The sequence below is a fragment of the Sciurus vulgaris genome, assembly GCF_902686455.1.
Source record: "Sciurus vulgaris genome assembly, chromosome: 4".
In the NCBI taxonomy this organism is placed as follows: domain Eukaryota; kingdom Metazoa; phylum Chordata; class Mammalia; order Rodentia; family Sciuridae; genus Sciurus; species Sciurus vulgaris.
The window spans coordinates 162,725,092-162,742,862 of record NC_136464.1 but is presented as its reverse complement, the minus strand read 5'-3'; the positions used below and the strand labels follow the sequence as shown (position 1 = coordinate 162,742,862).

Here is a 17,771-nt window from a genome sequence, read left to right as displayed (position 1 = left end):
TTTAAAAATTAACTTACAATGATTATCACTGGATAGAGAACAGTGGTTAGGATCATAAGCTTTGATGTTAGTCTTGAATTACAGTCCTTGGTTCTGCCATTTACTAACTGATAACCTCAGGCAAATTACAGAACTTGAATGTGTTTCCTCAACTGTAAAATGTATTTACCATCTACTTCACTGGATTGGCTCAAGACTGAGAGGTCTACATTAGCACAGGGCAAATCCTACTGAAATACTAATTCTACTGGAAAATAAACTGAAGCTCCACTGGGTTACAAATTTGTTTTTCCAAATGAAGTACACTTAACCCAGAGAAAATAAACTGAATTCTATTTTAAGAAAAGTGGCACATTCCAAGTGCACAACCTATTTTAGATGAGTGACTTTCTAAGAAAGGTAGGTAATTAAAATTTCACTCTAATTCTTTAGTATACAAGTATATATCTAACTCACTAATCATAATTCAATACTCCTATCTCATTTACTTATTAAATCTTACAACCTTGAAATAATTATAGTAACTGATCCTTGGACATATTGCTTAGAAAATACATCTAGCTTCAATTATTCATCTAGTAAATTAAAAAATCCTAAAAATTATGATTAACAATTCGAATTCTTTGAATTGGTGTACAGTGAAACATTCTCTGAACATTTTTAATGGTGTAGGCGATGGGTTAGGTGTTTGTGATCACCTGAAATCTTTAAATCTTTTTCATACAAATTCATGTTAAGCAAGATCTCCCCCTTCCTATTTATCTGAGATGGATTTCTCTTTTGGGGGTTTGTTTTTTCCTGGGATGAACATTACTAACTTGAACATTAGTAGTTTTGAACATTACTAACTTGAATTTTAATAACATCTTTTAAACTTCAGTCATCAAATTGATAGCTGTCACACACAAACTTGTAGTTCTCTCCAAGTCTGCAACGTATAGGCACTTAGTAGCAGCAATCCAAGACTGATAGAAATGTTGACTAATACTGGTCAAGACCAGACCTTCAATGCAGTTGCTGCAAAACTAGGCTGACGTGGACTCATCAGCTAAAAGCTAACTATCTCTAGGTTCACATTTTTCCATCTTAAATTTGGTCATATTACAAAGGACTTTATGGAAACATCTGGCTGAAATCCAACTATTTTTCCAGCCACATGCAAACATGCAGTTTCATATTTTCTCTGCGAAGTAGACTGAGGAATATTCTAAAACTGGAAAAAGATTCATCCTTCATGAATGCATGGTTGCCAGTGAAATTCAGAGAACAGAGACCAAGGAAAAAAAAAAAAGCTCCTTCTAGATTTTGTAAAAACAGCATCGGCAGAGTAAACTCTACCACATTTTTTAGGTTAAGTGTGTGTGTGTTTTAATCAAAGTGATCGATACATGTCTACTTTCCTTTAAAACTGGAAACACCTAAATTATTGATGATTTTTATCAAACTAAAAATATTTAATAATGTTCTATAAATTATATTACTTTTAATAATGATATTGGTAGTTTATAAAAGCAGTTCTTTAAAAATGTATGAATTTGTGAATAGCAGCAAAAGACCCAAAAAGCATATGGTCCTCCTTTGCAAAGATGCTATTAAATTAATAGAGTAACATAAATGTGTGTATATGTATCTTTCTATCTTTCTTTCTATCCATATTTCAGTATGAGGGAAACAAAGTCACCCACTGTTAATTCCACATGGTTTGCTAAAATAAAACTATATTTTAGCTTTCTGGTCTGCAAATGATCTTACTGCTTCTTGGGCATTTTCAACTTGGTTTACCCAATTCCAGCTTATTTGAAGAAGGAAATAACAACAACAAAAAACCAAACAGGGTTTTTTCCAAGTGTTTTACTTTTTTCTTTTTGCAGTACCAAGGCCTTGCACTCTATCACGGAGCTACATCCTCAGTCCACAAGACTTTTACTTTTGAATGACCACAAATACTTCTACACTTCTGGACAAAGTAGATAGCTTCACTTCCTGGATCTAGCACACCAGCATGTGTGTGCGTGTATGTGTGGGGGGTGACGGGTGTTCTACTAATCAGTCATGGAATAGTGAAGCCCACACTAGAGGGGTAGCAGAGCAAATGGAAGTAAGAGGTAGGTATCTACAGGTTACGGTTAAAAGGCTCAACAACAAATCTAAGGAAGGAAAAGTCCTTGCATTGGGGTTCCTAAGGGAGATTTTTTTTTTGCTCATGAGTATTTACTTCATCTTTCTAGAAATTATCTCATTTTTTGTGCTTTTAAATATCATTACACTGATTCAAATGTCCAGACAGGTCTTCATATAACTCCAGTTGTATACAAAATTCTTACTATCCCTAACTCTGCAGTTTCAATATACCCTCCAATAAATTATAATGTTCTGTGCTAAATTTTTGTTTGGGAATACTTATTTCTCAAAGACAATCCTTCTTCAACCTTGTATAGGGTTATTAAAAATGCAGTTAGACTTCTGAGAGTGTATTTGGGAGTAAGATATGATTAAGATTTCTGAACTCTATCTCAAATTTCTGCAGTATAAATTACAAGTAAATTGGGCTGGGGTGGTATAGTTTAATAACAAAGCACTTGCCCCTAGCATGCGGCCCCTGGATTCAATTCCCTAGCACAATCCAAAAAAAAAAAAAGTAATGCTTTGTGATTCTGACTACAGTCAGTAATCAGTACACAGAAGGATAAATCAGACACAAAGGTAAGAGATAGATGGGAAAACCGGGCATGGAAAATGCCAATGGATAAGAAACTTCAGCTTAGGTGAAGGTCACCCTGGACTAGTCAGTCATGGACTCCAAGTCAGGAAGAATCTAGCATGCCCAGAGAGCCTGGTACTGTGTGTGCAGTCACACATGGGACCGAAAATTAAGGGAGGAGAGAAAAATTATATTCTAAGTACATGGGGATAGAGAAAATTTAAAGATAAACTCTAATCTGTTTTGCACACAGAAATAGAAAAAACTAACTTTTATATGATTCAGTTTCCATAATATCACAATTTTCTAAGTTTTAAACTTATAAGAATAAAAAGGCCCAAGTTAACAGAAAAACTAAAACTGATACCTGAAGAATCTGGTCTCCAGCAAGGAGTCTCCCATCTCTGGCAATAATCCCATCCCGGTAGACTTCCTGGATGACAATGTTAATTAGTGGCGTTTCATTGCCACCCACAATGCTAATTCCTAACTGAATGTATGGATTGGACCGGTGAATTTCAATGGTGGTAACTTCTCCTTCTGGTAAACTAAGTGGCTGTTGTGCAGCTGCCAAGTTAAAAATGAGAGAGGAAGAACAAAGAAAACAATGTTTTATATTCTGATTCTTTTCAGGTTAATAAGACTTCTCATGTGAAGATGCAGATGACTAATAATAACAAAGCAATGTCACTGGATAAGAAACAGAATGACATATGAAATCTATGTTAACATTATCTAAACATTTCCTCCTTCCAAAGGTGATCAGCAAATAATTGATAAATAACTACTGCATTTCAGATCACTAAAGTTGGCAGAGTGATCTGATGGAGAAACATTAACAAGTCATCTTGCCTTGACTAATAAGAAAGTCTAGGCTATGAAGAAACAATGCAAATAGTTCAAGGCAGTGGAAAGAAAATGTTAATTCTGTAGTAGATAAGCCCACAGATGTTGAGAAATTGGCCACATCAAGCTCCTAAGAAAGAAGTCAATCTTGAGGTGAGTCTTAGACAAAAGGGTCATAGCTGTAGCCAGAAAAACTTGAATATGTAGAATTTATAGTTTGTAAGAGAAAATTTTTAGAAGTAAATATATAGGGCTAACTGTCTAGGTATGCTTACAATATAGAACTGCAGGCTTTCCATTTATTTACTAGTTGGGTGTACAGAGAGAGCAGTGGTTAGCTCCAGAGGTGAATGACGGTTAGAAGCATGTTCTTGAAGTCATATATCAAATTCCCAGCTATCTAGTGACAGGTTTAAGTGTGACCCTTTAATCTTATCTTCTAATGGTACTTAAGTATTTAATTAATTAAATAGAAAGTGGTCAGTACAGTGCCTAACGTAGAATAAGCAGTTAATTTCAGCTAATATTTTTGTTTCTATTCTTGATATTGATTTCTTATGTTAAGAGACAAACAAGTTTCTGAACACACATACTTGAACAGTAAGAATCGTGTTACTGACCAGCGAATTCATGGATTACTACAGAAAAGGGATGGGGAAGGTTCACCTTCCTCCAGGGTAAGACTCATGTTTTATTTCTAAAATGCAAATTGCTAGAACTGTACACTGAAAAGGGTGAATGATGTGGTATGTAAATTGCATCTCAAAGTGATATTTTTAAAGAGGACAAAGTGTGGGAAGAGCAGCAGGAAAGAAGGCGATAAAGAGAGGAAGTACATGGGGAGATGAACTGCACGTACTGTCGGCTCCAGTGCTCTCTTCGAAGGCAGGGTTGTCCAAGCCAGGTTCTTCAGTCCAAGCGGGGAGAGATGCAGGTGTCGAATTCCGTTCAGGGGGCACTGTGCCTGTGCCTGTCCCCATCCCCAAACAGTCTGTTTCTGGGGATAAAGTACCTGGAGGATCTATTATAGTGGATCCATTTTCATTCTCAATCTCTGTCTGAGTTTTACTGGTTTTCCTTCTCTCTAAGGCAACTCTCCGATGAGAAGCTCCAGGACATCTAAAAGAGTATCAGGTGGTTTCCAGATGATTTGAAAAGAAAAAAAAAGTGGGGGGTAGATTACCAGTTTATACTTGAACGAAACAATGGCAGTGACTTCCACTCAAAAAGATTCTAGAAGTACCCCCAGTGGTACATAATTCTAATTCCTCATCTCTCTCAAAATAAGTTCTTACACTCCACATAGCAGGCAAATTATCAACAAATGGCATTGGCGTTAATAATGGTTTTGTATCACTCTCAAAGAATACTTCAGCGGAAAACCATTTTCAGGTATATATTAGTCACCAGAAAACACCCAAAAGATATCTCTGTATTACAGGATTGATCCTAAAAATCTGATTATGTAACCCTTTTTACAGGCAAGTTGTCTCGGGCAGAGAAGTGGCATCATGAGTCTTTTTCTTTCAGGAGGCGTGTGATCCAACTTGAGATAATCAGTGTGCTTTAATGTCATTCCACTCCACAGTCTCATTACACACCTATTAATTAGTGGGTACTAATGCATTTGAAGCTTTACAACTTGTAGCAAGACACAGCAAAGACCCAAATAACTTATGGTAGACATGGAGGGAGACAAAAATATATCTCTAGTCAGTAAAATCAGACTTGCAAAACTGGCATTATAGATAAGCTATGTGAGCAGAAGAATATACTTCAATTATTTGGGAAACTTACACAACACCAAGAAATAAGAACTGTTAATGCATTTATTTTGACTTATTTAAGCAAACAGAAAGGTCAGATGGAGTCTTGTTTAAACTTAAAACCATCCAAAAATTTAAATAAAGACTTTATATAATGTATAAGAAATGATGTCAAGGTGTCAGTTCCTTTCATCTGACACCTTGATTGGCTGTCATGATCAATAATGCCTAGTATGAAGAGCAGAAGATGCAAATTAGTGAATGAGAGCCACCATCTGGGGAGGTGACCCTAAACTGCATACTAAGGTTGCAGACCTTCATTCATGACAATATTTTTAGAAATCCCACATTTCCAACAAAACACAGAATTAAAGTAAAACTAAAAGCTATTCCTTAACTATAAAAGTAATAAGTTTTCCCTTGAGAACTAAAGATTCATTTTAAATCATGTATTTCAAGTTCTTGAAAAGTAATACTATGAAATTCCTTTTTTCTCTCATTTCTTGTTTTCTTAATACCTTGTTGTTAAGGGGAATAATTAATTTTCTTCTCTGCATTGTTCCTGCAAGGGCCTGACAAACATTTCTGAAAATTAGATCATGGAAAACACTACTTTTCTCAAGTAAGCAGATTTAATTAAAAATGTATTTTTAAAATATTTTATCCCCCCACCAAAAAAAAAAACCTTGGGGCAAAAACTGGACCATAAAAACACTGTGATTGTGCTGGTGGGAATGCAAAATGGTGCAGCCATTATGGAAAGCAGTGTGGAGACTCCTCAGAAACCTTGGAACAGAACCACCATTCAACCCAGTTATCCCATCCCTCAGTTTATACCCAAAGGACTTAAAATTCAGTGATGCAGCCACATCAATGTTTGTAGCAGTTTAATTCACAATAGCTAAACTATGGAACCAAACTAGATGCCCTTCGACAGATTAATGGATAAAGAAAATGTGTATGTGTGTGTGTATGTATATTCACACAAATATACAAATAAGAATGAAATTATGGCATTTGCTGGTTAATGGATGGAGTTAGAAAATATCATGCTAAGTGAAATAAGCCAAAACCAAAAAGCCAAAGACCAAATGTTTTCTCTGATATGCAGATGCTAATTCATAACAAGGGGTGGGGGACAGGAAAGAATAGCTACTTTATATCAGGTAGAAGGGAGTGAAGGGAGGGGAAAGGGTATGGGGTAGGAAGGACAGTAGAGTGAAACAGACATTACTGCCTTATGAACATATATGACTAAATGACCAAAATGATCCTGTAATATGTATAATCAGAAAAATGAAAAATTACACTCCATTTATGTATGCTCTATCAAAATGTGTAAATGCATTCTACTGTCATGTACAACAAATTAGAACAAATTAAAAAGATTTTTTAAAAACACTGTGACTAAAAAAAATAGGTTTAGATTTAATTTCCAAAATATATCACACACAAATTTCCACATGGGCAAAAGTTAGTACTCAGTGGGAAAAAACAGACCAGAAACAGGAAATTGCAATCCATTTATATATGAGCTATCAAAATGTATAAATGCATTCTACTGTTATGTACAACTAATTAGAACAAATAAAAACATTTTAAAAAGAAAATAAATACAGTAAAAAAAAAAAAAAAAAAAAGGCTATAAACAGAATGCGAGCATCCATGAATTGTCTTAAATAATCCTAAACTACCGGCAAACTAAATAATTATAAGGTATATCTAAAAACACACTTAAAAATTTTCAAAAAGGGAAACCCAAAGCTTTTAGAGAGGTGAAGAAACACACATACTTACATTCCCAATGGGATAGCAAATTGCTAACAAGAACAGGAAATGACTGACAGGAACAGGAAAGATATTAAAAATGATATCAGGTAAAAACATGGAAAAATGACCTCATTCAGCATTAGAGGAAGAAGGCTATAGATAGAACCTTTGGGAACCAGACAGACCAGCTGAGTAGACTGAGATAGAAGCACCATACAGAAGACCATAAGAGAAAGACTCCAAAGTTAACAGAGGGAGGTAAGAGTACTAACAAAGTGAACAATAAGGCAATTGCCACAGTAGGGGAAAATAAGGAGCAAAAAATTTCAATTTGATTTGGCAATTAGAAGGCACTCTAGTTTAGATCTGAAATGTCGCCCAAAAGCTCATGTGTTAGTCTTGGTTTCCAGCCCATGGCACTATAGGGAGGTGGGGGAACGAAATAGGGCTTAGTGGGAGGAAAAGATTCTACAAGTACCCACAAGGATGTGTCTTAGAAGACACACCCTTGAAGAAATATTGCGGTCCTATTCCCTTTCCTCTCTTTGCTTCTTGGCCAAAATGAAGTGAACAGGCCTCCTCTGTCACACACTCCTCACTATGATATACTGTGCCACTACAGGCCCAAAACAACAAGGCCATAGTGACCATAGACTGAAACTTTTGGAACCAGAAGCTAAAATAAACCTTTCTTCCTTTTAAGTTTACTATCTCAGGTATTTTGTGAAAGCAACAGAAAGCTGACCTACACAGGTCATGGTGACCTGAGAAAAGAAACTCTCAGCATGGGGACAAAAGCCCAGATTATAATACAAACATTTCTGTTAATATAACAGGAATTCTATACAAACTAAGTACTGAAAATTGAACAATTCAAAGGAAAAAAAGGGTTACGACAACCCATACAAAACCTGAGCATATGGGAATGGAAATGGCTGCTAAAAAGCATGGGTTTTCTTTCTGGTATACTGAAATTTTCTAAAAATAAGATTGTCATGATGGTTGAGTAATTCTGTGAATATACTAAAACTGTACATTTTAAAAAGGTGAGTTTTATAATATGTGAAATAATCCACAATAAACTTATTTTAAAAAACTGTTAGGGAACAAGTAGATCTGACAGAGAAAAGCTCATGACCAAATAGCTCAGAACTATCAGGTTTGTAATCACCTGTAATTGAAAGACAAAGGCAAAAACAGTAACAACTTCTATATACATCATTTCCTCACAACCACTTTATTATCTCCATTTTATAAAAGGAAAACTTGAAACTTACCTAAGCCAACATCACATCGCTATTTTATTGCAGAGCCCAAATCCAAATAAACTCAGGCTGGATTTCAAAGGCTTCTGTTCTTTCCTTCCTATCATTTATTCACAAGTACCCCTTTTCCCCCAAGTTTCAGAGAAAAAAAAAATTTGTTCTACAAACTTCCCTAGAAACAATCATAGATGTTAGAGTTAAAAGGGCCTTGGAGACTGCTAAAAAATCAATAAATAAAAAAGCAAACAAAACAAAAACCTATGTATTTCTAGACATGGATCCCTTCACATTAACACAAACTACAGCATTAGAGCAGGCAACTTGGTTTATTCAAGCAGGTAACTGAGTGTAGTGGATTACAATAGGGATATTAAAAATGAATACAGAAAATACAATGTTTTATCAGATCAGGGTAGGCATGTGCTGAAAACACAGGAGCAAGTGGAGCTCTGAGGCTGCCTGGGCAGCACAACCTACCACAGGCTGAGGTCTGTACCTTCTCTAGATGAAGGTGTGCGTTTTAATTTTCTTAAAATAATCAAAGGGCTCATGTAACAGACAAGAATCAAACTGAGGGATTTTTCCCCCTCTCTTCATGAAAGTTATACATCTATTTCCACTATTCTAGTATTTATGGAGGAAAAATTACATATTAACTAACTTGATTTGTGCTACAGCAACATATTCCCTGATAAAAACTGCACATGAGCAAATTCACATTAAGAAACACATGGTTTAATAGAACACACTATATAATTATCAGTAGCATTAACAGTGTGGTAGCAGTGGTGGTAATGTAGAAGTAAAATAAAGCAACACATGCTAAGTACCACACAATGTCAGGCATTCAATGGAACTGAAAGAATGTGAACATCCAAGAATCAAGAACAATGACAAAAAGGGATAAACTATGCAAAAACCCAATTCGACTGATGTTGGTGAAAACAGTACATCAAGTATATTTAAAAAACCTCTCTTCCATAAAAGCAATGCAAAGACTAGAAGAAATCATCAGAACCAATTACAATTTAGTCAAAGAATTATATTAATTCACAAAGCATTTATTTAAGGAAAATGGCTGATTTTCAGTCCAAACGGAGAGGTTTTTGGCAACTGGACAAATCCTATTGTTATCCCCATCTCCTCAGCTGAATTACTGGAAAAGCAACAGACCCTTCATACTGAGAATCAGGAGTCTCATAGCCACTGGAGAAGCCAACTGGAGTCCCTTCAAAGCCCCATGCTCAGAGACCTGTCATTAAATGACCTGTTGGTTGTCTGGAGGACTCCACGTAGAAGGCTGACTCTAGCTGACTTAAGAGATGGCTCAGTACAAATAGTCTTTTCACTGGGGGCATTTGTTGGAGGGGAGGATCATATACAGTTGTTTAAGATTATGACTGCCTGAGGGAGAAAACTAAGTCTAACAAAAGCTTAAAAAGAAAAACTAGAGAATGAAATGTCTTCAGGGGTTCACATATGTCCGGGGCTGTGTATATACACATGAAAGACAAAAGAAGACCCTGAGCTCACTTTGGGTTGGTGCTGAAGCTCTGTGGAAGCAGAATATGAAAACATAGGCAGAACTATCAACTACTCAGTGTGCTGAAGGCACGGCACTCCCCATGATATAGAGTCCCTCAGGAAGACAGTGAGATTATTGGGTCCAGGCATTTATGGAAGTCTCTGTTCAATCATTAGCTGACGAGTGAACTGAGATTAAAAAGAATTAGTTCACAGAAGTCACTGAACAAACAAACAATAACAAACAGCAATAATAAATCCTAAGGAGGGGAAAGAATCTAATTTCCAGAGTTGCCACATTATATTATTTAAAGTGTCCAGAGTTCAAAACATAATTAAGAGAAATGCAAGAAAACAAGTAAGTATGGTCCACCCACAGGAAAAAGAGCAATACAAACTGTTCCTAAGAAAGCCCAAACATCAGATTTATAGACAACGACTTAAATCAGATATTTTAAAAATATTCAAGAACTAAAGAAAACTGCACACAAAGAACTAAAGGAGAATAAGACAATTATGTCTCACCAAAATTAAAGTATCAATTAAAAAAAGCCATAATAGAAAGCTAAATTGAAATTCTAGTGTAAAAAGTAAAATAAACAAAAATTCACTAGAGAACAAATTTGGAAAGAAGAAAGAAACAGCAGACTTGAAGATATGTTAACTGAGATTATCCAGTTTGAGGGACAGAAAGAAAAATGAAGGAGAAAACAATAAAAGAACAATGCAAAAAGAAAAGTGGTGGTGGGAGGAAGGAACAGGGCCCTGTGGGACACCATGGGGGTATCAACATGTATAAATAATGGGAATCCCAAAAGAAGAAAAACAGGAGCAGAAAGAACAACCGAAGAAATAACCAAAATCAAAGTTGATGAAAAACTTTCATTTACACATCTTAGAGGCTCAACAAAGTCCAAGTAAAAAAAAACTAGTAGTGAGTTCCACACCTAGCCACATCATAATCAAACTGATGAAAAACAGAGAAAAGGAATCCTCAAAGCAAGAATAGAGAAATGACTCATCACATGGAAAAGATCCTCATAAGATCCTATTTCTCTTCAGAAAACATGGAGGCTAAAGGGCCATGGATGTCATGGTCAAAGTTTAAAAATTAAAAATAATTTTTAAAAATTTAAAAAAGGAAAGCACAAAAGAATATCTATATCCAGCAGAATTATCTTCAAAAATAAAAGCTGGCTTAAGATACTACCACATAAAATAAAAACAAAGAGCTTGTTGCAGCAAACCTGCTCTCTAAGAAGTACAAAAAGAGTCCTTCAGACTTACCTGAAGGATACTAGAAAGTAACTCAAATCCACATGAAGAAATAGAGTTCCAGTAAAGGTGGATAAGGATAAATATAAAAACAGCACATTTTCCTTTTTTTTATTTATAACTTTTTTTTCCTATCTGCTTTAAAGACAACTATACAAAACAACAGAATTCTTTGTTGGTGGAGCTGGGGCTGTAGCTCAGTGGCAGAGCACTTGCCTAGCACGTGTGAGGTACTGGGATCAATCCTAAGCACCACATAAAAATAAACAAACAAAATAAAGGTATTCTGTTCTTCTATAAATACAAAAAAATTTTTTTAAAGAATTCTATATTGGTGGATATATAATACATAAAGATGTAATTTTCATAATAATAATAGCAGGAAGGAGGGGGAGAAAACTAAAGTACATACTGTCATGCATCACTTACTGATGGGGAAATGTTCTGAGAAATGTACCATTAAACACTGTAGAGTGCACCCACACAATTCTAGATGGTCTAGATCAATTACTCCAGGCGGACTTTTGATGTGATCAAGAGACATGGCAGACAAGATGTACGAGGCTGCTGGTGGTATAACCTAGAATACTGTTTTACAATAAAAAATGTTTTAATAAGTAGAAGGTATATACTTTAAAATAGTGATAAAAAGACACAAAGCAGTAACAGTTATTTACTATCCTTTTATATTGGAAGCACAGGTCTGTTTACATGAGTAGCACCACAAACACATGGTGATAAGTTATATCACAATTTTATGTCAGCTATGGTGTTACTAGATAATAGGAATTTTTCAGCTCCATTATAACCTTATGAGAACACTGTCATATACACAGTCTATTGTTAACTAAAATGCTGTTATGCAGTGTGCAACTACGCAGTTTCTGTATACCAGTGGTGGTGGATAATTTTATCAATATGAATGGGACATGGAGTGAGTGCCCAAACTGAACATTGTTTCTTGGTGTGTCTGTGAGGTGTGTCTGGATGAGGGTAGTGCTGAATCAGTGAACTCAGTAAAGTACAAGGGAGAGACCCCTCTCCAATATGGTTGGGTATCATTCAATCCATTGAGGATCTGCACAGAGAGAAAGGCAGAGGAAAGACAACACAGTTCCTTTTTTCCTGTCTCACTGCTTGATCTGGGACATCTCATCTCATCTTCTCCCATACCTAGAACTGGGATTTATACCATAGCTCCTCTGGATCTCAAACCTTTAGACTGAATCACACAGCTGATTTTCCTGAGTCTCCAGCTAGTAGACAGCATATTGTGGGACTTTACAGTCTCTTCATAATCATGTGAGCCAACTCCTCATTAAGAAATCTCCTGTTGATTCTGTTTCTCTGGGGAATTCTAATAGCCCAGTGAAATTAAGTTGGTATTTGTTTGACTAAGGCGGTTATAAACTAACATATTAATTGTACTCCCAGAATAACCACTAAGAAAATAATTTTAGTTAAAATGAATAACCAGGGGCTGGGTAGAGTGAGCATGCCTGTAATCCCAGTGACTCAGGAGGCTGAGGCCAGAGGATAGCAAATTCAAGGCCAGTCTCAGTAACTGAGTGAGGCCCTAAGCAACTTAGACTCTGTCTCAAAATAAAAAATAAGAGGCTTAGGATATAGCTCAGTGGTTAAGTGCCTCTGGGTTTAATTCCCAGTACAAAAACAAAAAAAAAAAAAACAAGAGAATCAAAATGATATACCAGAAAATCTAACACAAAAGCCAAAGAAACAGAGGAATAAACAAAAGAAACAAAATAGCAAAATGGTAGACCTAAATCTACTTTATGAGTAATTAGATTACTGATTTGATTAGAGTACATACTTCATTCAAAAGTCAGACATTGGCAGAATGGGATAAAGAAAGAAAACAAAGCACAAACCCACCATGTACTATCCACAGGAGACACACTTCAGATTCAAAAGCATAAATGGGCCAAAAGTAAGAGATGGAAAAAAATTTAAAAAACCACATACAAACAATAACCAAAAGAGGATAGGAAAGCACACTAATTTCAAAAAAACAGATTTTAGAACAAAAATAGTTCCTAGTGACAAAGGACATTTTATAATAATGAAAGAAAAGCCAGATCAAGAAGATATAACAATTATAAACATAAATACATCAAATATTTAAGGGAGAAGACAATTCACTATAATGAAGGCTTCAATACTCCACTTTTAATAATGAATAGAACAAGTAGACATAAGAACAAGAAAATAGATTTTAACAAGACTATAAAACAACTGGACCTCTCAGACATCTACAGAACATTCTACCCATCAACAGCAGAACACATACATATTCTTTTCAAGAACATCTGGAACCATTCAATTTACCAGGATAGAACATGAGGTAGGCCATTAAAAAAGAGTCTCAATAAAATTTAAAGGATTGAGTAACAGACATTATGTTGTCCCGTAATAATTAAGTAAAAGTGGATCAAAGACCTAAATGTAAAAGCCTATAAAACTCTTAGGTGTAAATCCCTGTGACCCTGGATTAGTTAATGGTTTCTTAGATATGAACACAAAAGTACAAGCAAACAAAAAATAAAATGGACTTCATAAGAATCAAAGTTATTTGTCCTACAAAGGACATAGGAAAGCAAAAAGATACCTGATAGCTGGTATGATGAGAGAAAAGCTTTAACAAGTTTTTTTCTATATTGAGACCTTCTCTAGTTCACCAGATGGGTTTTTCCCTCTTAAAAATTATAAAAAGAAAAATGGTTCTGAGTTTTGCCAAAACTAGGATGCAAATGCACAATTCAACAACAACCATCTTTTAAATGTTGATTATTGAGGTGGGTTAGGAATACATTAAAGGAAAGAAGGAAGAATGCTTTATTACTGATGTTGCTTTGCAGAACCTCACAAAGTAATGATTAAAATGCTACATATTTAGTACAATAAATAGAGTATTTCTTATAAGGCTTTATTTCTCCACTCAAAGCTGGATACTACCTATGTTTTTTGAAAATTTGTCATTGTTTTACTAATATGTAATCCATTAATAGTAATTTTAGTTAGAAACATTCATTTTCCTAAATATTTTACTTTTAACAGTAGGAGGAAAATGTCAGCTCTTCTCAAACACATTTCTTAAGAGACTGTCATTTGAATAGAGAAAGCAACCTAATACTTTAAATCACCAAATTCATATAAACTCCTGCTAATGCTCTATTTCTACCAATAACTAAGAGGTTACCAAATCCTAAAATTCAAGGACAAAAGATACATGATAGACATAAGACTTTTATGAGACTTATTATTGCTGATGTTCAAATTCTATGAATTTCAATAAAACGCACTGACAAAACTTAACCTATTTATCACAAGTGAGATTGTGGACAAAGACACCACAGTCATAATAATCATATTCTATGCTTCGGTACATCATTCTTTTACTACTTGTGTTGATCTGAGACATATCTGCAATCATTTTTTACCTCTTCTCATCACAAGGTGATGACAATGTCTCTTTTGATGGGCCTGGGTAGTTCTATAACTGTTTCCCCACAGAGAGACAAAAGATGCCAGGTGACTTGAAGGCTCTATCTATCATACGAGGCCATCCAATGTCTACGTTGTTCACCAGAACACTGAACAACCACTTAAGAACTTTAAATACCCTGAGGCCACCATGCAGAAAGGCCACCTGTAGGCTCTCCAGCTGAGCCCATACTTCTAGTCACCCCACCATGGAGACAGATGTGTGAATAAAGAAGCCATCTTAGAGACTCTCCATTTCTAACTGTTGCAGTTCCTGGCTTATGTTCTTCCCAGATGTGGCTAGATATGCAGTAGTGACAGCCATCTCTACTGTGTCATGTCTGAATTCTAACTCACAGATCTGTGAAAAGAATCAAATGCTTGTTGTTTTATGCCACTGTGTTTGGGGTGGTTAGTTTCTCAATATTGGATTACCAGAGCACAGGTCAACAACTGAACCGAACAAAAGCTATAGGAGAGTCAACTTTTGAGCAAGTGAATCTAAAGACTAGTAAAGATACAGTCATGGCCCTAAAGGAATTTGCAACCCACCAAAAGATTCCAACTTGCTATCATCTTACCAGCATTACTTAGTCTGTAGAACAGTGTGTAGCACACAGTAGACAATATTTATTGAATGAATGAATGAAGAGCTATATTATGTAGGGTTGTGTTTTACAAGATAAACACTTCTACTTGAATTTTAACATTTCAAATTGAGACTAGAGAAAGGCAAGACTGTCATCACTTGTGTTCACACAAGATACAAAAATCCAATTAATTTTTATAATTTAACATTTTTTTTCAGTTTACTAAATAATTATGAAAGAGTTTTTACATTTAGACCTGGATGAAGAAACTGCTGGGACCATAAGCTCCCCAGGAAGCTCTCCCTCATCACAAGTTCATCCCTTCTTCTTCCCAGAGTTGCTTCGACTTAACATTTTATATTCATATATTTAGTAATCACTCTCCTATTACTAGCAGACAAATAACCACCTTTCCCAATAATCTACCTTTTCATTGTATCTTTCACATTTAGGTCTAAGACACCTTGTAAATAAATTAGGAACTCAATATTAATAAGCACACCTGGAAAATGAACTTCCAAAAATATGTAATTGCTTATCAACTTATAAATAAAAGGATAGTTTGCAATTCCCAATTTTTTATAAAAGCAGCATAAAATATTAATAGTGCTTTACCTATATATTAACTTCTTATATACATGTTAGTTCAATGAATATTCCTAAATATTTGAGAAATTTTTATCTCACTTCTCTGAATTAAGACTTTGGTTCCTCTAAATCCCATAACTAATACTGATAAAAGGTCACAAAGGTTGGGTACGGTGGCACACACCTGTAATCCCAGCGGCTTAAGAGGCTGAGGCAGGAGGATTTTGAATTCAAAGTCAGCCTCAGCAATTTAGCAAGGCCTTAAGCAACTCAGTGGGACCTGTCCCTAAATAAAATATAAAAAGAGGGCTGGGGATGTTGACTCAGTGGTTAAGCACCACTGGGTTCAAACCCCAGTACCAAAAAAAAAAAAAAAAAAAAAAAAATCACAAAAGAATATTATACCCCAAGAAGAATAGTTCTATGAAGAGAAATAAAAAGCCCAAAGTATTCTATAGTTATCACTAGGCCTGACCCAGATTAGCATATTCCAAAGTCTGGTGCCAAATTCCAAGAAGTCTCATGTTCAGATTCAATGCCTGCTGGTGACAAAAGACACACACAAAAATGTAAGACTATGCTATGTGCATTTTCCAAGTCCATCTATCCTACTCTTTTTTTCTTCTTCTTTTTTTTTTCAGGATCAAGGACCAAACTCAGGTTCGTGTACAAGCTAGGTAAGCACTCTGACACTGAGGTAAATCCCCAACCCCTATCCTACTCTTTCTAAGACTCCATTTTTAGACAACATAGTTGAGATTTAGGCAGTTTCTCTATAAACCTAAGCATTTCAAACATTTGAATGGCATCTCATTGTTTTTCATTCTTTCCTCATCTGTCTTAATTATTTCTAATGAGTACTATAATATCATGTAGGAAGAACAGAATGAATGTGTATATTCATGGTTATGTACAGTAGTAGAGCACATGATCTGATCTGTGGTAGAGTCAGCATGGCATATTAGAAGGTAAACAAAAATACTAAAGTTGAAGTCTAACTCTACCATTAACTAGCTATAAATCTTTATGACTCAGTTTCCTTATTTGTTAAATGAGCAAAGATTAGATAAGATTAGAAAATCTTGGGGCTGGGGAGATAGCTCAGTCGGTAGAGTGCCTGCCTTGCAAGCAGAAGGCCCTGGGTTCGATCCCCAGCATGCCAAAAAAAAAAAGGATTAGAAAATCTTCAATTCTATGATTTTATGTTGGTTTAATGACAAGTCATTGCCTGCCACACTCATATCTAAATGCAACATGATGTATTAGGTGTTATTTTTCACAGCAACCAAGATAACCACAGATTTAAACTGTGAAATGGCTTACCCTTGAAGTTAAGAAATCAATACATTTATTTCTGTCATTTTATGTGATCCTATAAACCTTTTTGTAAAACCGAGTAACTTCTCTTTCATATTTTAACCCTTCCTATATGAGTTTAAATAATTTTAAAGATCATCTTTTACTGAAATCAAATAAGATTCACAATCAGCTAAATAAATTACTTAACCACTCAAAAAGCTTTTTAATCAGAAAAAAAATCCTGTTTGTTTTCCAACTCCTAGTTCTTGTTCAGTTTAGCCTCTGAACAGATTCTACATGATCTTCCCAAATAAAATTATGCACCTTGTTTCCATACTTATTTTTCCAACAAAATTGCCATTTTTATTAGTTGCATAATATCCTACTGAGTTGATACTTTATTTTTAACCCTTCTCTACTTTTAAGTAATTACTCTGACTCCAAGTTAACAAATTATGCACAAGATTGCAGTAAATATGCTTATAAATTTTCCTTCCTTTGGATTATTTCCTTAGGATAATAAATAAAAGAATATTTACATTTATAGCTATCGCCCACTTGAATTTAAGCTTTGTGTTATAGTAATAAAATATCAGTAAGTATAAAAGTTTCTCACTAGTTTCTGTATTCACATTTTTGATAAATC

General features: G+C 35.1%; 1 protein-coding gene across 5 annotated transcripts in view; it reads right to left on the bottom strand.

Moving 5' to 3' along the window:
- The window catches only part of LNX2 (ligand of numb-protein X 2), a 77,495-nt gene that overhangs the window by 18,308 nt on the left and 41,416 nt on the right, over window positions 1-17,771 (bottom strand). For all 5 annotated transcript variants that reach the window (XM_079137014.1, XM_079137017.1, XM_079137015.1 and 2 more), the window contains 2 exons: window positions 4,407-4,666; window positions 3,069-3,268 (listed from right to left, as the gene is read on the bottom strand). In XM_079137014.1, coding sequence (XP_078993140.1) covers window positions 3,069-3,268; window positions 4,407-4,666 — 460 coding nt within the window. The remainder of the gene's footprint in view (window positions 1-3,068; window positions 3,269-4,406; window positions 4,667-17,771) is intronic.